At 33.3% G+C, this 24,428-nt stretch overlaps 1 protein-coding gene and 1 pseudogene across 1 annotated transcript; one reads left to right on the top strand and one right to left on the bottom strand.

Annotated features, from left to right (window-relative positions):
* Nucleotides 1-313: 313 nt before the first annotated feature.
* On the bottom strand, nucleotides 314-413 carry LOC128042188 (small nucleolar RNA R71; annotated as a pseudogene).
* A 9,310-nt stretch (nucleotides 414-9,723) lies between these two features.
* LOC105774091 (ubiquitin receptor RAD23b) lies at nucleotides 9,724-13,612 on the top strand. Its single transcript, XM_012596434.2, has 12 exons — nucleotides 9,724-10,084; nucleotides 10,187-10,348; nucleotides 10,931-10,969; nucleotides 11,079-11,155; nucleotides 11,253-11,297; nucleotides 12,217-12,394; nucleotides 12,491-12,625; nucleotides 12,739-12,804; nucleotides 12,911-12,958; nucleotides 13,035-13,144; nucleotides 13,214-13,292; nucleotides 13,372-13,612. Exons 1-12 carry the CDS (start codon nucleotides 10,019-10,021, stop codon nucleotides 13,486-13,488), a joined length of 1,122 nt encoding a protein of 373 aa, XP_012451888.1. The 5' UTR covers nucleotides 9,724-10,018; the 3' UTR covers nucleotides 13,489-13,612.
* The last annotated feature ends 10,816 nt before the right edge of the window (nucleotides 13,613-24,428 follow it).

Raw genomic sequence — 24,428 nt, forward strand, 5'->3', positions numbered from 1 at the left:
ATAGTTAGACCAAATATACAAGCTCAGCAATTCGAGTTGAAACTGGTAATGTTCTAGATGTTACAAACGTAGGACAGTTTGGTGGACTCCCTACTAAAGACCCACGATTACATTTAAGACTCTTTCTAGAAGTATATGATTCATTCAAATAGTAGTTTGTTCCTGAAGACGCCTTGAGACTTAAGTTATTCCCATATTCTTTAAAATATCGTGCGAGAGCATGGCTAAATGCTTTGTCTCGAGAACAGTGGCATCATGGAATGATCTTTGCTAGAGATTATTGTTACGGTATAACTCGCCTATTATGAATGCCAAGTTAAGAAATGACATTACATTTTTTTGGCAAATGGAGGACGAGACATTATATGAAGCTTGGGAACGATTTAAGGAGTTGATTCGAAAATGTCTGATGTATGGATTCTAACACTAGACTTAAATAGAGATGTTTTATAATAGGCTGAATACACATATGAGGATTGTAGTTGATGCGTCTACCAATGGTACTTTGTTGGATAAAACTTATAATGAAGCATACGAGATCTTGGAAAAGATTTCCAATAATGATTATCAGGATCTGACCACGAGAGTTGGGATAGGTAAGAGAGCTACTTATACCATAGAGCTTGATGCAATCACTTTGTTAATTGCCCAAGTGTCTTCTCTAGCTAATATGATTAAAACCATGAAAAATCCAACTGTAGTCCATGAGATGAAATCAGTAGAGTTGTCAAGTGTTTATTACGGGAAAATTTATGTGTTTGACGAATGCCCATCAAACCCAACGTCATTATACTACATGGGTAATTCCAATCGAAATAGTAATTCATATTCCAACACCTACAATTCAGGGTGGAAGCAGTATTCGAATTACAATTGGGGTAATCAAGGTGCAAGAAATTTCAATAACACCGAGGCAACATACTCAATACGGTCAAGCATCATCTTCTACTTCCGTTAAAGTTTTGTTAAAGGAATATATGGCCAAGAATGATGTTGTCATTCTGAGTTAGGATGCGTCTCTCCAAGCGCTTGAAAATCAAGTGGGGCAAATAGTGAATGCTCTAAATTCAAGGCTACAAGGAGCATTGCCAACTGATACGGAGAATTCAAGAACACAAGGCGTGGAGCAGTGCAAGTCTATCACCCTTAGAAGCGGGACTTAGTTTAGTGATGTTGTTCACGATGCAGCGGAAAGAGAGGATAATACAAGAAACAAACAAGTAAAGATCTCAGAACCATCTGAAAAACATACTGCATCTAAGAAAGGTAAGCAGAAGAATGTTGTGGCAGAACCAAATCAGGTTGCCAACAAAAATGCCATAGCAAAACAATATCAGCAACCAGAAGGATGACTGCCTCTACTTTTTCCACAGTGATTCCATAATTAAGTATGATATTCAGTTTAAAAGATTTTTGGAGGTTTTGAAGCAACTTCCTATTAACATACCGCTAGTCGAAGCTTTGTAGAAAATGCCTAATTACGTGAAATTCATAAAAGATATATTGTTAAAAAAGCACAGATTGTGAGAATTTGATACTGTTACTCTCACTGAAAGGTGCACAGTAATGTTAATGAGTAAGCTGCCTACAAAGTTAAAGGGCCTAAGAAGTTTTACTATCTCATGTTTAATTGGAAATTAGTATGTAGGAAAAGCATTATTTGATCTAGGCGCAAGTATAAATCTAATGCCTCTGTCTATTTTCAGGAAGCTGGGAATCGGGAAAACGAGACCTACCACAGTGACGTTGCAATTAGCTGACAGATCTTATGCCCATCCAGAAGGTAAAATTGAAGATGTACTGGTAAGGGTGGATAAATTTATATTTCCTACAGATTTTCTTATTTTAGAATGTGAAGCTGACCATGATATACCAATTAGTCTTGGAAGACCGTTTTTTGTTACTGGCAGAACCCTAATTGATGTGTAAAAAGGCAAGCTAACCATTAGAGTGAATAATCAGCAGGTTACTTTTAATGTGTTTGATGCGTTAAAATGCTCAGATGAGAATGAGGAATGTCATGCCATTGACTTGATAGAAATAGCAGTTGACAAATTTACAAAATTTTGCTACGACAATTTTGACAATGAAGACTATTTGATGGAACAAGGTGACACAATAAGTTTTGAAGAGATTGGTGAATTCATGGAAGCCCAACAAATAGTAGATGGGCCAGGGAATAAATTTGGATCCCTAGATTTATCATATCAATCTTTTAAGCCTCCTCAACCATCTATAGAGGAATCTCCCATACTAGAGTTAAAACCTAAGCCACAACATTTGAAATATGCGTATTTGGGAAATAACAATGCTTTGCTAGTTGTAATTTCTACTAAGCTAACACCTGAGCAAGAAGAAAGGTTGTTAGAAGTGTTACGGTGATCAAAAAGAGCACTAGGTTGGACCATTACCGATCTAAAGGGAATTAGCCCTACATTTTGTATGCACAAAATTTTGTTGGAAGTTTGTCATAGAAAATCCATTGAACAGCTGAGACGACTGAATCCAATTATGAAGGAAGTTGTCAAGAAAGAAATTACCAAATGGCTTGATGCTGGCATTATTTACCCAATTTCAAACAGCTCGTGGCTAAGTCCTGTGCAATGTGTTCCCAAGAAAAGGGTGTCACGGTAGTAAGTAATGCAACAATGAGCTCTTACCGACTCGTATTGTTACAGGATAGAAAATGTGTAAAGACTACCACAAGCTTAACAAGGCAACCAAGAAAGATCATTTCCCTTTTCCATTCATCGACCAAATGTTGGACAGATTAGTTGGTAAGGCATTTTATTGCTTCCTAGATGCTTATTCAGGATATAATCAAATTTCTATAGCACTTGAAGATCAAGAGAAAATAACTTTCACGTGTCCATATGGTATTTATTGCTTCCTAGATGGTTATTCAGGATATAATCAAATTTCTATAGCACTTAAAGATCAAGAGAAGACAACTTTCACGTGTCCATATGGTATTTTTCTATTCAGGCATATGTCGTTCAAGCTATGCAATGCCCCAGCAACTTCCTAGCGCTGCATGATGGTCATATTCGTGGACATGGTGGAAAACATCCTTAAGTTTTTATGGATGACTTCTTTGTGTTCAAAAATGATTTTAAAGATTTCTTAAGGAATTTGAGGATGGTTTTATGTCGCTGTGAAGAAATGAATCTAGAATTAAACTGGGAGAAATGCCATTTCATGGCCCGTAAAGGCATTGTCCTAGGACATAAGGTGTCACGGTAAGGAATTGAAGTAGACAGAGTGAAAATATAAGTGATCAAAAAATTACCACTGCCAACCAGTGTTAAGGGTATTAGAAATTTTTTAGGACATGCATGATTTTACAGAATATTTATCAATGATTTTTTTGAAAATCTCTAAACCCTTATGTACTTTACTTGAAAAGAATAAACCTTTTCATTTTGATGATCAATGTTTGCAAGCTTTTGAGGAACTCAAGAAGTGACTTGTAGCAGCACCGATTGTGGTTGCTTCAGAATGAACATTGCTATTTGAACTCATGTGTGACGCCAATGATTATGTTGTGGGAGCTATATTGGGTCAAAGGAAAAACAATGTACTACATGCAATATATTATGCTAGTAGGACGTTGACAAAAGCTTAGCTTAATTATACCACCACGAAGAAGGAACTACTGGCAATGGTCTTTGAATTCGACAAATTTCATTCTTATTTAGTCGGAGCAAAGGTCACAGTCTACACAGATCACTCGACTATCAAGTACTTGGTGCAGAAGAAAGATGCCAAGCTGAGATTGATTAGGTGGATACTCTTGTTACAAAAGTTTGATTTGGAAATTAGAGATCGAAAAGGAACCGAAAACCATGTGGCTGACCATTTTTCAAGAATAGAGTCAGGAAATGAATATGAAAGCAACAAACTTATTAAAGAATAATTCCCAGATGAACGGTTGCTCATTACCAATGCATTACCTTGGTATGCCAACATAGCATACTTCTTAGTAAGTGGTGTAATGCCACCTAACTATTTCTATTCAAGCATTGTGAAAATTAAATAATTCAGAAGTGTGTCCCCAATGATGAGATGCATAGTATCTTACAACATTGTCATTTAGCCTCATATAGAGGACATGTTGGAGGAATGAAAACAACTGCCAAGGTACTCCAGTCAGTATTCTATTACCCAAGTTTATTTAAAGATACTCATGAATTTTATAAGTTGTGTGACTGTTGTCAGAGAATAGGAAATGTGTCTAGGAGATAAGAAATGTCACTGCAAAATATATTAGAGATTGAACTGTTTGATGTATGGGGAATAGACTTTATGGGTCCGTTTCCACCATTTATGGGCAAGCTATACATACTTTTGGCAATAGACTGTGTTTCTAAGTGGGTAGAAGCAGTAGCCCTAGCCTCTAATGATGCTAAGTCGATATTGAAATTTTTACATAAAAATATTTTCACACGATTTGGTACATCGAGAGCCATTATCAGTAAGCTATATCATTTACCTGTTGAACTTAAGCATAAAGTGTTTTGGGCAATTAAAAAGCTGAACATGGATTGGGCTGCTGCTGGCGACAAGAGATTACTAGAATTGAATGAGACAGAAGAGTTTCAAACACAAGCATATGAGAATGCTCGTTTGTAGAAGGAAAAGACCAAGCGATGGCATGATGTTAGAATTTTTCCAAGGCAATTTGAACCTGGACAGCATGTATTATTGTTCAATTTTAGCCTCAAATTATTTCCTGGTAAGTTAAAATCTTGATGGTCAAGATCTTTTAAAGTAATTCAAGTGTATTCGCATGGTCTTGTCGTTGTTAAAAACCTAAGAATAGGGGCTACATTCAAGGTTAATAGACAACATTTGAAGCATTATCGGGGTGCTCCTATAGAGCATGACAAGCAAAGCGTTAGCCTTCGTAATGTTTGAATTTTTTGTTTTTGTTAATAAGTAGTTTTTTCTATTTTATTTCCCATTGTTATTTTTATTTTTAGTCTCTTTATTTTTTCATTTATGTTTTTTTTTATGAACAGAAGTAGAATAAAAGAAGCAGGATTTGTTAGTATGTACTGAGCACTAGTTTACCACAGCATTATAAAAAAACATTATACTGTGACAAACTAAATGATGAGGGGTTAATAAAAGAGTTGACCGGTTAGAAAATTCCAAAAGGAAGAGTTTTAGGCAGTTACATTTAGTGAATATTGGGAAACCCTAAGTACGGAGCCCATAATGTAGGGCTTGTTTATTTCATTTCCCCTCTCCTCAAAAAGTCTTTTTCGTTTTTAATTTATCCTCCACATCATAAACCTTCTGCCTCACGTTTCTCATTCCCTAAAAACTGTCATCATTATCTTTTTTATTTTCTTAAACTGTTTACGTTTCCCACTTCTCACAAAGTTCACACTTTTACGTTTCTCTCGTCTTCAACCTCTCTATTATTTGTTGTATACCCCATTATTTTTCTTTTTTGTTTCCCTGACTTTCTCTTCATGGCTTGTGAAAGAGTACTTCTTAAACAGCAGAATCATCGCACACTGGCGCCCCACAATCGAAGCTATTTTTCAATGCTGCTACAACCACAAGGTATTCAACTAATATTCTAAAGTGGCCATTTTGCTTTAAATAGAGATTTTTATTTAAGGATGAACCTCACATGGGGTACGATGAATCGGTATCCTTGATTATATAAAAGCATAACTGGAGTAGATTTTTTCTACACCTAGGGGATGTTGTAGGTAAAGTGGTAAGAGAGTTTTACACTTATGTAAATTCCCCAGATTCTCCCTTTATTTATGTGAAGGGTAAATCTGTGTCATTTGATGAAGACCATATTAATGCCCAGTTCGGCATCGAAGAGGCTAGAGATGAGCATTCTTAATTTGTCGAGAATATTACACTGGAGGGGTTGGTAAAAGTATTGGAAGATTTATGCGTTGAAGGAATGTAGTGGATTATTTCAAGCCAAGAGTGTTACACGATTGAAAATGTTGCATTAAAACCAATTGGGAAGGTGTGGTACCATTTTTCAATGAGTAATCTTATACCGTCTACGCATAACACGACTGTTTCAAAAGAAATAATGTTGTTGTTGCATTCTATTTTACAAGGAAGACAGATAAATGTAAGAAAGATTATCTTCCAAGAGGTCCATAGGTGTGCTGATAAGAATGTCGAGAGTTTGAATTTTCTTTCCCTTATTTCTGCCTTATGTAAGATGGCAAATGTGCCTTTAGTGGATGCTGAGGATGTTATCCCCAATAAGGGTGGGATAACGCGAGAAATTTTTGCCAAGCTACGAGGAATTGAGTTTGCAGCAACATCTCAGCACAATCACTCTTCCCCTACCACACATGTTCCCATAGCAATATCTCACACCTCTCATGACCAAAAAATTTTGACTTCTCTAAAGCAGTTAAACAAAGGTTGCCTCTGTTTGAGGTGCATCAATACCAGATGATTAAAGAGTTGGAACAAAGTAACAAATGCTAGGTTCGGTACTGGTTGTATATGAAATATAGGGATTTGGCATTAAGAAGATCCCTCCAGAAAAAATTTTCGAGACCCATGCCAGAATTTCCTACTGTTCCAGCTACTTTGCTCTCTTCTAATGAGTGCAAAGAAGAGCCAGTTCCATCCACTGCCAGAACTAACTCTGTGACTAAAAGAGTCACTGCAGATAAAGGAAAAGCAACTGAAGAGGAGTTAGAAAAGTCAATCTCTGTCGAAGTAGAAAAGGGTGTAGAAGAAGGAAAGGAAGAAACAAATGTCCCTACCATTGCACCAGCTACTGCTACTGGAAAAGGTAAAACTTTTGTACCGACATCTTCACCCACCTCCATGACTGCACAGGATCAAGTAATCGATCAACTGATTGATGAACTAACGGAGACCGACAAATAATGTAAGGAAGTTAACCTACCCAAAAGGAAGATGCGATACAAAGTCAGTGCTCGCAAGTCGACAAAAAAGAATTGAATGAAGTGCCAACGTTCCAGTCCAAGAAAGTTTAATTTTTGTTTTTGTTTTTTTCACATGCATTGCATAATTTTTTTTAACATTTGTGTGCATATTCATACTTGTTACATACTGTTCATGATTTTACATCCATTGAGGACAATGTATCCCTTAGGTTTGGGGGTGTATTGTGCATTTAAGTTGCATTTTATATTTAGTATGTTCATTTTGGTATATAGTATATTTTGTCATGGCATAATAACTATTGAAATACTGCTTTATCTATAAGAAGTACAGTTTTTCTTTATGATGTTCGATGATGAGCTTAAATTTTTGTTTCAATATACCTAGAACAAGTAACAATGGATTGGGTGAAGTTAGCTTAGGCTAAGTTGCTTGGAAATTGATTTCTAAAAATGGGATATCCTATACTCTCTCTCTCTCTCTCTCTTTTTGGTTTTTTGAAATAGTAAGTATCTTTTAATATCCTTAGGGATTTTTGAAACTAAACATTAGTTAAATTGGTACGGCATTTTTTTAAAATAAGTACGCACTACAATGCTTAGAGTTGCTAAGTAGGTCATCATCACTTTGTTTGCTCCATCGTGTTGTTGATTAGACAGGAGGGTCTAAGTAAGAGTGTGTGATATAATTTTAGGGGCATTCCGCTGTAGCAAAGAACTAAGTAGCTAGAGAGGTAGTTGTATGCTCCATCCATCTTTTTAGTTAAAGGCCTTAGCTTCATGAGTGACTTTTGGTTTAAATTGTGACATGATGAGGTATTCGACAATTCAGTGTATGCTCCATCGTGATTTTCAAGACAAAAACATTTTTGTGACATGACTAAATCCCCTAATACGGTTTCCATTAAAAAAAGGAAAAAATAAAGAAAAGGAAAAAGGAGAATAAATATATGAAAATGTGAATAATATATTTTTCATATGGGATTAAAGCAAGTGACTTCTATTTAGGTAACGAATGAACTAAGTGAATAAAAAGATATTTGCTATAGGACGAAAGAAAGAATGCATGGGTACTTAGGAAATTTTGTTTCTAGGGAGAAATTTTTGCATTGCCCTTGCTGAACAAACCTTTGACATTCGAATCAATTTTAGGAAAAGAGAATATTGCTGAGAATAGAGGTATAAATTGTTTTTCGAATAGGTAGGCAGTACAATAAGGCTCTTTTTTTTTTTTTTTTGCCAAGGCAAAATGGGTGCATTCATGCATTTAGGTGTATTTTGCTTAAGGACAAGCAATAACTCAGGTTTGGGGGTGTGATAACTCTTGAAAAGAGTTATATTTCATGCATTTAAATATAGTTAATTGCTTGTACTTAAGTACATTTTGTTGCATTTTAGGACATTTTAATTAGCATTTTTAATATTGCATTAGGACTTGGACTGTGTTGGAATTAGGTGCTTTTAATCACTTGCGGTGGAGTTTTTTATGTGTTGGTATGGCAAGAACAGGTTTTGGAATGAGGAAATAAATGAGTGAAGTTTTGTCAGGGCAAAGTACAGACAGTTTGCCAGCACGGATGCTATGGTAATGCCGGGAAGACCAAGTCAACATTTTTCGCACAACAGTCCCAGCTCAAGTTCAAAGTTGTACCAAATAAATCCCTCTAAAAGAGGAGAAGATAATCATGAGCTATTAGCCGACCCTAGCCTACTTTATCTATAAAAGCCAAAGGAGGAAACCCTAAACGATGAACAAAAAAAACTGGGAGAGATCCTTAGGCGTGAATAAGGATTCGGCTGCGCAAAGGTAAGGAAGTTGAAGGCAGTCCTTCTTAGCCATCATAGGACGCTGTGCTGCCGAAGTGTGGACTAGGCAAGCAAAAGCTATTTCCCGAATTTCTTCCGTTATTTCCATTATTGTTCCTTCAAAAGATTGAATTGAAGTAGTTGAACACAATGTTGAATAATATTTTGGTTTGGAATTTTATTTTCCAGCCCATTAGCTAAATGTCATAGGGTTGAGATTACTTTCAATGAAACCTTAAATTATTTTTTATAGATTATATATCTAATTTATTTACTATTTCATTTGATTGTTCTTATTTCTCAATGAAAATGCAAACGATCTCTAAACATAGAAGACTATTCGCATACTTATAAACTGATTCTAATTCCGAAAGGGTCGACTTGGTTGGATTAAAATTAAATGAAATGAACAGGTATTTGATAGAAACTTGTAGTCGACTCTAGACATAGAGTCACGATCATACAGAAGGAACCCATGCAAGATATCTAAAAAGCCTATAGACACGAGCAAGGTAACTTGAGGTTTTGCTCTCACGAGAGGCAGACCATTTTAGAACTCTTCTGTGCAGTAAAGTAGATATGATTTTGCCAATGCATTGACAGTAAGGGTTGATTATGGGTAATCCCAACCTTCCAAATCAACATCAGTCTATCCTTATTCTTTGTTGTACCAACTTTGCCACATCATATTTAGTTGTTTATTTCTTTGTTTACGTTCTATTCAGATAAGCACTCTCGTTATTGTCATTACATTTCTGCTCTCATTTTTGCCATAGCATTTCCAATTATTCATAAATTCCATCTATCGCATACATCATCATTCATTTGAATTATCGTTGTATACTTACTTTAGTTTATCATAACATCTTAATCATGACGTCTTGGCATAATATTAACCATATTACAATAACTTGATCAATTTTATCTCTCAATCTGATCCTCGTGAGAATGATACTCGTTCATTACTTATAAATAGAATAGATGTTGAATTGAGCATAAATCGAGTATCAAGAGTTAATAATATTCAATCTGGGTGAGGAAGAGGGCAGGCAAAATCTAAGAGCTGCTGCAACAAGAGCACTCTCTGTTCCATTTTTTAGAAAACAAATTAATTTAAAGAAGAAAAAGAAAAGGCTTCTTTGTGTCTCTTTCGCTTTTATTCTGATTCTGTGTGGATCCCTATAAAAATAAATCCATCTTTCTTAGGATTCTCTCTCTCTCTCTCTCTCTCTCTCTCTCTCTCTCGTCCTGAATTGTTAGTCAAATTCCCAATCTGAAACGCCGCGGTTTCTCAATTCGCCCAAATGAAACTCACCGTTAAAACCCTCAAGGGTTCCCACTTTCAAATTACTGTTAACCCCAACGATACGGTTCTCCTCTTTCTATTGCTATCTTCGTTTCTTTTTCCTTCTTTTTTTGTCTGGTTAAAAATTGGGATTGAAATTTCAATCTTCTTCTTTTCTTTTTATTAGGTTATGGCTGTGAAGAAAAACATAGAAGGTATACAAGGGAAAGACAATTATCCATGCGGCCAACAGCTTTTGATTCATAATGGGAAGGTTTTGAAAGATGAAACTACTTTAGCTGATAATAAAGTCTCCGAGGATAGTTTTCTTGTCGTCATGCTTAGCAAGGTATAATTTTCTCTTTTTTTTTAAAAAAATGGCTACTATATTACTATGTTGGCTAATCTCTTAATTAATGTACTTTTTAATGTTTTTTTGGTAGTGTATTTTGTACTTATATGTTCTACAAGATGGAATTTAGATTAGAAGGTGTTTGGACTATTGTAATTTTTAGATAATCTGTTAGCAGCTGCATGTGGAAGGTTAGTTGTGATAAATTTTCCTAATTGAAGGTGGGATTTGATCCTAGGATAGGTTTTTTGTTTTTGGTTAAGTTTGCCTGGTTGCACTTCCTTGTATCAAGCTGTCTTGATTGTTTGAATCTTATACTAATGTGGGTTTATATAGTAGTCTGGAGAGGCTTTTATTAAAAGCCTTAAGGCTTCATACTCTAAAGCTTGACGTGTTTCAAAGAAAAAAAAGGAAAATTTGACAAGCAGTGTGGAGAGTTTCATGATTTCTTCTTTTAGCTACTTTCCTGTACGTTCTACAGTAGTTTGATATCTTCGAATGGTTTTTGAAATTTCTGGTTTAGCATGATACATGCACTTGTAGTATTACTTACTTTCTTTTATTTGGATGTTCTTACAGAGCAAGTCCTTGGGTTCAGCTGGGGCATCATCTGCTCAGGTGTCTTATTCTTTTGATTCTTTTTTTGTTAGGTTGAGCATTGTATTTTAGTTTCACTTCTAGTTTCATATCAGTATATAAACAACTTTATCCTTGTCTTACCTGACAGCCTGCTTCTTCAACTCCATCTACAATTGCACCTGTCTCTAATCCTACCCCTACCCCTGAAGCTCCAACACAAGCACCGTAATTTCATTCTACTATTTCTTCCTCCCACAGAACATGCCCTCTTCTAGGTTCAGCCATATTTATCTTATGCTTATCATAAATTCTTTTATTGTAGGGCTTCAATGGGCACCACATCTGCTTCCGATGCTGCAACAGCTAAGTATGTGGTGTCTATCTCCTAAGTACCTGTTTATTAGGTCAATAGATGCTTGAAATTATGTTCTTGGATCTCACACCACTAAATTGTCATGATAGGCAAGTACTTAGAACCACCTATGATTAGGCTTGACTTGTATGGAGCGGTGGTTAAAGTTCTTGTTAGACACTTGTTTGACACGGGTTCAAACTGTGTTACCTCATCCCCCAACCCTATTGTTTTATAAAAAAAAGAACCACCTATGGTTAGTTTTTATCGAAGAAAGAAGATAACAAAATAGGAGATGCTAGTTTGTACTTTGATTTCCTTTTGGTTGATATTTCCAACGTCTGGAAGGAAACCCCCCTCCCCCCCTTTTTTTTTTTAACTTGGCTGGTTAGAAAGCAGAATAGCACTTATTATTTACACTATGCACTGCTGTTTCTTGTCCTTTCTTGTCTGTATTGAACATGCCTAACACTTATCTAAGAGGATTCAGTCATTTGTTACTTCCCTATGCATACTTTTTGCTGTGAAGGTCACATATATTTCAACCAGGCTGGCTCTGTTAGAGCTGTTTTGATAAACCAAATACTAACCTGTCTAACTTTTTACAGAACTAAGCAGTACAACTGTCAACAGAAAGATAATCACTTCATTTTCAGTTTGCTTTACTGATTGGGATTGTTTAATCAGTTGCTTTGTTGCTGTAGTAAGTAGTTCTATGTCTCATCTGAGATTGCATCTGTTGAAAAATAATGCTAGGAATATTTTCCTCTTTCTCTCGACATTGAGACAAAACTTCCAGGTGTTATCTGATTAATTACTTCTTTTGTAATTTGTTTCTTGAAAAGAATGTATATTGCAGTGCTCTCCCTCTACTGCACCTCTTGTACTTTCTTAATTTTGTGAAAGTAATGGGGAAATGATTATCTTGATGCAGTCCAAATACCAATACCTATAGTCAAGCTGCTTCCAATTTAGTCGCTGGAAGTAATCTTGAACAAACTATCCAACAATTGATGGATATGGGTGGTGGCAACTGGGACAAAGAAACAGTAACTCATGCACTTCGGGCTGCTTATAACAATCCAGAGAGAGCAGTCGATTATCTATATTCCGTATGACTGGAACTTTATGATAGTATCAAAGCTAGAATTCTAACATTAGACTACCATATTTGTTTGGATGCGGTTCTGATGCTATTTTATCTTCAGGGGATTCCTGAATCGGCAGAAGTCGCTGTGCCAGTGGCTCATTTTTCCACAAACCAAACTACTGAAACTGGTGCAGCTCCTATTGCTCCTGTTTCAGGGGCTCCTAATTCATCTCCTTTGAATATGTTTCCTCAGGTAAAACCTTAGAGGCTTGGACTTTGAAGTACTTCAATCATAACGCAATTGTTGTTATTTATCGTGTGCGCTGGATTTTATTTCTCATTCCCAACATGCTGAAATGATACTAGGAATCACTCTCTGGGGCTGCTGCTGCTGGGCTTGAATCCTTGGATTTCCTCAGAAACAACCAACAGGTGTAGTCCTGTTAAAACATTTTTGTTCATTTGCTTTCTCTTGTAACCATGAAGATCTCTCGTTCTGACATATGAAACGCTAAGTGGACCTTTGTTTGCATTTTAGTTCCAAGCATTGCGTTCAATGGTACAATCAAACCCGCAAATTCTACAGGTTCACATTTCTATGTTTTCACTATCTAAACATAGCAGCAGTTTATTGTTCTGGAATTGATCTTCTTTGGTTACAGCCCATGCTACAGGAGCTTGGGAAGCAAAACCCCCAGCTTTTAAGACAAATTCAAGAGCATCATGCAGAGTTTCTTCAGCTAATAAATGAGCCTCTCGAAGGTTCTGAAGGGTTAGTGCTTATGCTATGGATGGAATTGTTGACTTAGCATAGCATCGGTAGTAATATTTTGTGTTTCAGGGATGTATTTGATCAAGCTGAACAAGAAATGCCTCATGCTATCAGTGTTACACCAGCAGAACAGGAGGCAATCCAACGAGTATGCGAATCTGTTGCTATTATTTTATTTGGATATTCTCTAACGTCTAAAGTTTTTTCTTTTAATCTGGTTTTTGAAGCTTGAAGCAATGGGATTTGAGAGAGCCCTGGTCATTGAAGCCTTTCTGGCATGTGACCGGAACGAGGAATTGGCAGCAAATTACTTATTGGAGAACGCCGGAGATTTTGAGGATTGATTGATTACCTTATTTGGTTCATAGTTTTGGATGTATCTGTTAGATATGTTTACTTGGGGTATTACTGTTTGGAACTAAGCATTGGTATTAATTGAGTGCTATATAAAAAATTGTTTATGATCCATAGGCTTTTCACACGATTAATTCATTTTCTATTTTTTGACCTCATTTTGCTACTTAGAATATTATTGTTTCTGGATTAATTAAAAAATTGTTGGTTGTTTTAGCATTTAAAATAGCGCTACTTGTTTTTTCTTATAAAACATACAATTTTTCATTTTTCATATATATATATATATATGAACTTTAAAAATAAAAATAAAAATCAATAAATATATGTATAATCTAAAAACATATAAACTTCAAATATATATGGAATAATTAAACATTTTCCCAAAGAAATTAAAAGTTTTGGGTAATTTTTTAAAATTAAAAATTTTCTATTTTATAACTTTTAAAATGTCCATATATTTTTATAAAAGAAAGCTATGTGACACTATTTATTAGCTAAAACTAAACATTGCTGTTTTTTTTTATTATTAATTGTGTTAAAAACTGGAAAAAAAAGTTACAACGGATGAATACTTGAAGTACTAAAACGAGGAAAGAAAATTTTGAGTTAAAATCAAGAACCACTTCTAATCAGCCGAACACTAAGATTGTATAGTTTCTTGAACCTAGCAACTAACACGTACAAAAAATTATCATGAAATTTCTTAAGCATTAAACTATTAATATATTAAAATTCATAGGAAAAATTTCAGCCCCTCAACTTTTTCAAACTATATCTTTGTTTCGATTCGGTGGCGCTAACCTTTGAATTGGTCGCTAGTCATGACTTCTTCAACATTATTTTCCTAGTGTTTATTTTATTTTTAATTTCAGTTCACATTATCGTGGTTTTATTTACAGTTTCATGGTTTTTATTTTATCTACTCTATTTTCTTTGAAAGCATATGTAGTTTATTTTAGTTTCTAATCAAGTTTTAGTGTATATATGAAATTTGCCAATGTAAGGGTGTTGTAATGTAACGACTCGAAAGTCAATAGAATCAAAAATGGTGGTTTTAGAATGTTGTTTTCTGATGATATGATCACTGAATATTATCTATTAATATTTATGAGATATTACAATATTATATTGAAGTTTGGTTTAATAATTTTGGTTATTTGGAAAGTTAGACAAGGTATAAATGTATTGGTTCTAAAGTCGGTGGTTTTAGAAATTGAGGTATCGGGATCTCGTTTTCGTAAATGGGACTTGTAAATATTTTTATCAAATATTTATGGAGCTATTTTAGAAACAAATTGAATTTCGGTTAGTTAATTTCGTTGAATTAATGTGTAATTTGAGTATAGGGACTAAATTGCATAAATGATAAAAGTATGAATTGATATTAAATTATAAGGTAGAATTTGATTAAAGGATTTAAAAAGCAAATACACCTTTTTGATTATTGTAGTGGACGGTCATGGGATAAAGTATTATATATAAGTTATATATGTGATTATTAACATTAATATATGTAATAAAATCATATAATAATAAAATATGCTAAGTGGATTGAAAGAGAATGTAGCTATTCTCTTTTCATTCTCTACATTCCGAAACAAGAAAGAAGAAGAGACGCACGGATTAAAGGCTTTAGGCTTTTTCAAGCTTTAGTCCATTTTCTTATAATTTTTATGTTTTCGGAATCTCGGTACTACAAGTTAACTGACCGATGTTGTAATTTTTATTATTGTTAAAATTTGAGTATGTTGTCTTAGCTGAATGGTTGAAGTTTAAGGTGCTATTTTGATAGATTTTAAGGTTAAACGTGAAATAGAACTAATTTGTAAAGTCAACTGATGACTTTGTATAATAAGAATTAAGTTGTGCAAAATTCAAAATTTGAGGTGTAATTGAGATATAGGAAGTCCTATAGGGACTCTAGAAAATTCGGCATTAGGTTTTGGGATTAAATGTGAAAAACTTTATAGTCTCGGTTTTGGGACTAAATTAAATCATATGCAAAAGTTGTATAATTTAACAATTGAATTCGAATTGGGATGTGTAGTGTTAATTTATTATATTTGTTTTAATACGTAGTTACCGTCGACCCTAAATCCTTGAGAAAGAAAGGAAAATACAATATCATCGACAAATAGCTCGAAATTCACGGTTTGTGTTTTTATAACCCAAACAACTTCAATTGTTGCATTTATGAGCTGTATTGCATGAGAAGATCATACGGTAAGCAATAAATGATAAAAAGAGATGAATTGATCTGATTCAAATTTATTATTTGTGATGAGGATTAAAGTGAATAGTTTTGGAAATGTCGTATAATAATATAAATATGAAATTAAGTTAATTTTGAGATGTGATATATATAAATATAATTGCGTATATGTATATAGGTATGATGAATGAAATAATGATATGGATTTGGGATATTGATTATAAATGAAATTGAATAGAGGATAATAGAGTTAAGTCCGAAAATGTGTATATAATGTTGATGTGATAAAAATATTTTGATTGTTATACGGAGAAATGTATATATGTTACAATTATGTTAGGTTGAATTATTATAAGTAATTCAAATTATAATATTAAATGGTACATTATGACATGTAGCTTTTTAATATTAATTTGTATTAGATCTTCTTATTAAGTCATGCATTACATAATTTATATTATAATTTAATATTGGATAAAGAAATACCATTGAGTTATACTCAGTGTACGTTATCATTTGTTCGTGCGTAGGTTAGATATTATTCAGTTCGTACGTCGATTCAGCACCCAGTGAGAATCTGAAATTCAACTATTGGTGAAATGTTCTTTTGATTTTGGCATGTACCTAGAATGTTCTATGTATATATATGTAATGCTCATTTTGTATCTTAATGGTATTTAAGTTTTAATTTTTAAGTATTGTATATATGTGTGTGTGTGGTTGATAAGGATGATTATCTTGAAAATGTTTATATGTATAGTGATTAAATAGATGAATAGTTGATATGTTACGTAAGTTGTGGTTAATGCATTGTTGTGAGAGTAATAGTTAATATATGATTTGATCTCAATAGATGGTAATGCTTTGGTGTATGCTTATAAATAAAATTGGATGCTTAGTTGTTCATGCCAAAGTACCTCAATGGTAGATTGTTTATGTTGGTTGATATTAAGTATATATATTCGTATGTTTTTATTGTGTTTAGGTATGTTATTTGAGTTTAGGTAAATTTTGAGCATAAGTGGATCTTTTAAAGAGAAGTTTTTACAATTCCTGAACTCAAGTATCGATATTTTTACATCTGGTATCGATACCTAACCAAATGAATAGTTTTAAACAAATAGAATGTCAAAATGATATCGATTTTTATTTGAGTATCGATACTAGGAAATAAATATCGATACCCTTGTTTTGCAAAGAAAACATAATTGAATTTTGGTATCGATTTTCAATAAGGTATCGATTTGGTATCAGTACCAACTGTGGATTTTTGAAATTAACATTTAAACTTTGAAACTTTTCATTTCAATTCTTTTCATGCTTGAATTTCTCAATTAGGTCCATACAAATTTTAAATTTTCATAATGTTTGATTATAAATGATGTGATGATTAATAACGGAGATTTTGTTTTGTAAAGTGTATATATATAATGATTGTTAAATTTGGTTGTATCACTTTATTACTCGAGTACTATGGCGATCGAGCCAAATAAGGGGTGTTACATGTAAGATTTATTAGGAACCATTCTCAAAGGACTTTATTATGATATATCATAGTGATGGTGATAGATTCAAGATAATAAAGAGGAGAATAGGTCATTTGAGACTTGACTTTCTATGTACCACTTGGGGCTTTTGGCAATTGTTTCTTGGTCGACCGGTGTTGATTGTCAAGTTGATTTAATGATGATAGGGTTAGGATGCAAATTTTAGCTTGTTGTAGTTACTATTATGCATTAATTTGTAGTAATTCATTTATTGTTTATACTATGTGTCATGTCTTTATAATATTATTCAGTATGTTATTAAAGAAACTATTAATATATTAAAATTTTATATTTATACAAATGTATTGATAAATAAACTGAATTAATTTCTAATTTCTTTAAATGTTTCTTTACTGTGTTAAATTTCTTTTCTTGTTCTCCTTCATTTCTTTTCGAGAATTTTAGTTTTGTACTATTTTAATCAAACAAATAAAGTTAAGGAAAATAAAACAAATCAGCATTATTCTTATTTTGCTTTGATAACTTATTTTATTTTTAAAAGAATATATATATGAATTCCTATATTTTTAAAAAGCAAAAGTATATATATACGATTTTCCTATATTTGATAATAATTTCATTTCGATTTCCTATATTTGATTACAAATTGCTTTGAATAATTGAGTAAAAAAAATTGAGAAACAGAGAAAATCGATCTAAATTGTAGTGGTTGAATGGATTTTGAAATACAAATTAAAATTCTAATGGTTATTCAGCAAATTAAATTTTATTTTTTATTTAATTTATGATAATTATACTCTTATTCACGTCAAGGCACGTGACAAGTGAAGAAAACACCTAAACAGTAAGACAATCAATAAGTCTGAAGGTAATCTGCAAACCCCTTTCCAATATGATCATTCAAACAAGCATGTACCATCTATCGTCAAGGTCTTTAGTTTCATCATGAATATGAGTTGTTGGTCACCAAATACCACGCGAGTTCAACTATTTCATACCATCAATTCAGAATAAATGATAAGATATGTCCCATAACAAACATCCTCATCCCATTAAAGGCATCCACCCCACGCGTTCTGTAATGATGCCTTAATGACAAGTCCAACACGTTAACATGATCTTACATAAAACCCTTGTCTATAAATACCTCCAGGAATGAAAAAAAAATGGATCAACTCTTCAAGAAACCATGCCTACACTCTGCTAACATACCTTTAGCCCTCAGCCTTCATACTCTCCTTATCTTCACTCTTTGTATCCTCCGACTCTCCACCCGGTTGAGTGAACCGGCTTCCACAACAACCACCACTCCTCCGTATTCCTTCCTTGTTTTACCACAGTATCAACAATGATTAACTTCAATCATTTTATGATGTTATGATGTAAACATAAATATTTTATATTTAAAATAGTGAAAATAATTTTAAATTACTAATTATTATTTTTCAAAGAAATACAATATAAGAATTATTAATTTTTTATTTATTTCAAAATTTATTTTTTAAAAAGAATTATAAACAATTGATTTTGAAATTTTATTTTAAAATTCATAAAAAATTTATTTTATCAAAATAAAAGATAAAAACTCAAAACCTAAAATTAATATAATAAATAGTTAAAAATATTGAAAATGAAAAGAAACAACTGAAGCAACCAAATTTCACCCTGAGCAAAAGGCAAATGGATGTGAGCCCCAAGAGTGTTATTTTGCATTTATATCTTTATTTATGTATTTATATATATTAGTGTTTTAAATTATTTTTGGATAATCACCTATACAACTAGTTATTTTAATAATAGTATTAAGTATTTTTTTAATTGTGTTATTTTAGTTTTATGATTTTTGTCGATAATACTCAAAACTTAGATGCTTGGGCTTATTTTTTCAAATTTATTTTTTCACTGTCCATGGTTTTTGGGTCGAAATTACGATGGAAAAAGTGTTTTTCCACCCAAACGCATCAGCTACATTTAAAAAGTAAAAATTATTAAAACATATTTATTTATATTAACTATTTAAAAGATATATAAATATTAGATTAATTTATATATTATGTATCATTATATTAAATTACCTAAATATCATTATGATTATATTAAATTATTTAAATATAATTTATTATTATTGTAATACCCGATTTTGGCCCAGGTAAAAGGCCCAAAATATAAACGGGTCTGTAAGACCCAAAATGATCAGAGGCCCAATTACAGTTTAGCCCAAATGGCGAGAACAGTTTCTGAAACCCTAACAACAGCAACGTCTCGCGCCGCAGCCCTCCGAATCTCCACACGATCTTCACCTGCACAAAACAAAGCAGTATATGGAAAGAATAGATTGAAAATCAAATCAAAGAAAACAGATTTACTTTCTATAATTTTATTTTACTTTGGCTATAAAAATGGCTATTGATACACTGTAATGGGATTCGAAAATCAATAAAAAACGAATATTTCACAACAAAAAAAAAAACAGAGAATACAAAGAGAACGAAAACACCAATCAAAGATCGGAGGTTGATATCTATTTTCTTGCTTCATTTCAATATTTTTTTACTTTTATTTTTATTTCTTTCTACACGAAAATAAAATGAAAAGAAAGAATGGATTCACCTTTGCCCGGTTCTATAGCGCCGCCGTGGAGGCCGAGGTTCGTCGTTTCCGATGATAAACGACACATTTTTTTTGGGTCATAAAAATATATAATTTTTTTTCCGGCCACCGCATACGGCGACACCGTCGTCGGTGACCGGCGGCCGACACGGTGGTCCGGCGAACGGAGAAGACCGGCCTTGGGGGCTGTTGCAGAGAGAAAAGAGGGAAGGGATTCAGTTTTTTTTTTTTTTTTTTTGTAGTAAGGGGGTTAAAATGATGTTTTTCTAAAAAATTTGGCTTTTATAGGCTTTGTAAAACAACGTCATTTTGGGGCTGATTCCAATAGCCCAAAACGGCGTCGTTTCGCTTTTAGCCCTCGCATTGACCCGACCCATAGCCAAGATCCGCGTGTTTTTTTAAAATGGACTATTTACGCGCGTGGTCCCTCCGCCTTTGCGATGGTTTGCAATACGGTCATTTTTCTTCCTTTTCCGTTTCTTTTAAATTGACCCCGTAATTTTATCCCTGTTTCATTTTAGTCCCGCATGAAGCTGTACGTTTAGGGTGTTTGGGATTATTTTCCACTTAGTCCCTGACTTTGTGCGTGTGTATAAATTTGGTCCTAGTTTCAGTTTTTTTTTAATTTATACGCTCTAATTTTATTTTTATTTTAATTCGGTCCTAGGCCCTTTAAGCTTTAATTTTTATTTATTTATTTATTGTTATTATGATTTTTATGATTTTTATTATCTTGTTATTTTATTATTATTTTTTAAAAAACGAATATTTTTTTCTCATATTTATACTTATATATACATATATTTATTTTTTTAAATTTGATTAATTTCGATAATGTAGTTATTATTTAATTATTTTTCATAAATGCATTATGTATTTTATATATATATATTTTATAACCCAAAATTTTATGTATAAATTATCTTTATGTCTTTTATTCTTCATAATTTCAAATGCATATATATATATTTTGTACCTTTTATTCTATATATTTCGTTTATTTCCTTCATTTGTTTATTTGATTTATGTTTTCATTTATATTTTAAAAGAATGTCCTTTTTATTTGATACTTTGCATGTCATTGATTATTTTTTTTATGTGTATTAGTTTCGTTTATTTATTTGTTTATATTAATTCTATACTATTGTTGTATTTATTATTGTTATTTGTTAAAGCGACATTTATACATACATACAATATAACATTACATCTTCATCATCGAATTTAAAAATAGAAATTTTTCAAAATAGAGATAATACTCGTATTTAGGGTTTTCAAGAAAATTGAGCCCTAACGTATTGGGTTCCGATTTTCTTCGTAAAATCTAACAATCGAGGATTGTTCTTTAATCAAACAAAATAAAACTTGTCATCGGGAATTCAATGTGTTGTGTCCTAACGTATTGGATGTGACACGTTGATTTCTCGAGATAAATATTTTTTAAAATATATATATAAAGGGAATATTGAATGTTTGGAATTTTAAGAAATCGTGCCCTAACGTATTGGGCTGCGATTTCTTCATAAATTTTAAACAATTAAATATTTTCTTAAATTTTATTATATGAGTTTTTTGGACCAACTCATCTTGAAGAGAATAAAATGTTGTGCTCTAACGCATTGGGTGTGATATTTTTCTTTTCAAAAAGAGAATGTCTTAATAAATAATTTCATTTAACTAAGGATAGTATTTTTTTAAACTCTCGACTTTAAGACATTAATTAATCAATTTGGTACCAATTTTTGGGCGTTACGAGGGTGATAATCCTTCCTCATATGTAACTGACTCCCGAATCCGTTTTTCTGAAACTCATAAACTAAAGTTATTTTTTAGGTGATCCAATCACACCTTAATAAAAGATTTGTGGCGACTCCCAATTTTTGTTTTTTTTAAAAGTCGATAACTAATTTTTTTTTCAAAAATAAAAAATGGTTTCGACAGCTTGGCGACTCCACTGGGGACTTTTTTTTTAAGAGAGTCGAGCCACAAAGTTGATTAATTTTTGTCTTATGGTCGAGAAAATAAATTTTAAAAATTCATAAGATCCTTTTGCATTCATTATATTATTGCTTAATTGATCTAAGTTATTTTTGCATTATACATTACATGAGTTGAATGATTTTTCCCTTCTAAGTGGGAGTGAGAAACTATTCCTTCGTGAGGTTTTCACCTCCGTATAGTATAATGGATCGTTTTCGGAATACATCGGTACCTATGCCTTCGTGAGATTATCATCTCTGTATAGTCATAGGGAAAATGTGTTCCCCTAAACCGAACTTGATCTATATGAGCCTATAATGGGTGAGGATCAAGGAATCTGCTGGTTCGGGTACCTTTACTTTAGAACCAAACCGCATATAATGAACCTTAGGAACTTGCCCTAGGTAGAACTATGTCAAACCCCTAGAGGTCACCCGAGTAGTTACTTTATTTATTTGCTTTTACTTTGTACTAACTTGTTTTTTATGTTGTTTTTATTATGATTGCATTGCATTTGCATCTTAAAAAAGAGGTATTGATTCACGTTCAGTTGCTAAATAGAGAGCTTGTCATAAGGAAATGGGTTTCTTGATAAAGGGGATGACAATATGGTTGTCTAAATATGGTCTAAGAACATGTGATAAGAGAAGGATGATAATTTAATGAAGGACTACACGACTATGGCTCCGTTGCCCAAGGATTCAAGATGGCAAAGATTATTCGAGAGCTGCTGAACCTTCTTAAAGAGAAGCCAACGAGCATCACGAGGATGAGTGAGTAACAAGTTACGGCCCGGATCGAGCAAAAAGGAGCTAGAAGAGACGTTTTTTTTGAAGAGTTCGTGAGATTTATCTTAACGTTCAAATGAAGAAGAGGATCGAATATCTTCGCCTATGAGGGCAAGGCCGTATAAATATCCACTTTATGTAAAGATATTTCTTTTCTAGTAAAGTTTTCTAAATGGAATTGAATCAGAATCAACATATCTTTATGCATTCATTGCATGCATTCGCGTTACATGACATCATACGCATTAAAATCCACTAAAAGATCCTAATCGATTAAAATCATTCTTCAGTTAATTTGGAAACCAACCAACCTGCCAAACACCGTTATAGTACCCAAGCAAAGTTAGGAGGCATGGATCAAAGATTGGAGAGAATAGAGCAGATGCAAGTACAGATGCTAGAGCAATTGACCAAATTTCAACAAAATGTGAAGGATCAGATGCTAGAATTCTAAAGCAATGTGATAAACCAGTTAACCCAGTTATTGGCTAGAGGGTTAGAAAGAGAGGAAAGCCCAGTGGTCCACTTTGGGGAGGATAATGAAGACCCTAATTATCCCTCAAATTTTATCCCGATAAGTGTCCAGCCAGATATGCACCCACAAGGGGCACCCCTTACTATCAAATCCCAGCAATATCAGACCAATACCTTAACACCAATGAATCGCCCGACAGGCTCAAGATCCAATCTGAGGAACAATTTAGTCAATCCTATTGCTCTTGATAATCCAGCAGAAATAAAACAGGCGAGGATAGAATACTCAGATACTATAATGGCCCCAAAGAGAAAGGGGAATAAGGGGGATAATGTAGGCCGATATAACAAGGGCCACTCAAAACCAATCGCTGTGGACCGGCCAAAGACAGAAACCACCAGCCATCAAAGTCCTTTAAAGTGAGAATCTTACACGAAGGCAAATACAAAAAAGCCTCAGTTCACACCTATACCGATGTCATATAGCGAGCTATATCAAAGCCTATTTAATGCGCATGTAGTGTCCCCTTTCTACCAGAAACCAATGTTGCCTCCATTTCTTAAATGGTATAACGCAAATGCTCAGTGTGAATACCACGCAGGAATTACGGGGCACTCAATAGAGAATTGCACCGCCTTCAAGAAACTGGTTGAAAGACTCATTAACATGGGTGTTGTCAGATTTGATGACTCGTCTAGGCAGAAAATCCACTACCCAATCCAATACACGTCTAGACAGACGTGAGGGCAAGAATGGGATTAGTTATTTCTGGTTCAGGAGGAAACCATGGAAAGACTAGGAACCATTGTGAGTTCCATCACGAGAAGGGGCACGAGACCCAAGAGAGTGTGAAATTCAAGGTCTTGATTCAAGGCATGATGGACGACAAGGAGATGAAGCTTTGTGAGGAAATTAAAGAGGAGAAAAATATGCACATAATGATGGGAAGTGTTCACATCAATGACATATATGAGGACACAAATGAAAAAGGACCTTGTTAGATATTCGCCCTTATAAATCTGGAGTGTTCTAAGCAATTGGACTGCGAAAGAAATTCCTATAGTTTTTAGAGCTTATTTAGAGTAATGTTCAGAACATTTTTGTTATTTTTAGCCTAAAAATGATAGAAATTCCTTTGTGAAAAAGGCTCATGTCTGAACGCCGTTATTCTAATAAAATATATCTTTGCATTTATTTTTGAGTCAATATTTTTCATTCTTTTTGAATAATTATTCTTTCATTCTTTTGGATTTTCTTCCACAATCATTCTTTCATTCATTCATGATCATATTGTATAAATAATTATTCATAAATTCATATATTCATGTGTAAAGTCTTTGGTATTCACTATGGG

This window comes from Gossypium raimondii, chromosome 6 (assembly GCF_025698545.1).
Source record: "Gossypium raimondii isolate GPD5lz chromosome 6, ASM2569854v1, whole genome shotgun sequence".
NCBI classification, from domain to species: domain Eukaryota; kingdom Viridiplantae; phylum Streptophyta; class Magnoliopsida; order Malvales; family Malvaceae; genus Gossypium; species Gossypium raimondii.

What these genes read in the sequence shown, in the direction of transcription:
- LOC105774091 (XM_012596434.2), top strand. Translation starts at nt 10,019, where the DNA reads ATGAAACTCACCGTTAAAACCCTCAAGGGTTCCCACTTTCAAATTACT. An exon ending in TTGTCGTCATGCTTAGCAAG is followed by an intron (nt 10,349 to 10,930) that starts GTATAATTTTCT and finishes ATGTTCTTACAG; the next exon opens with AGCAAGTCCTTGGGTTCAGC. An exon ending in CAAACCCGCAAATTCTACAG is followed by an intron (nt 12,959 to 13,034) that starts GTTCACATTTCT and finishes CTTTGGTTACAG; the next exon opens with CCCATGCTACAGGAGCTTGG.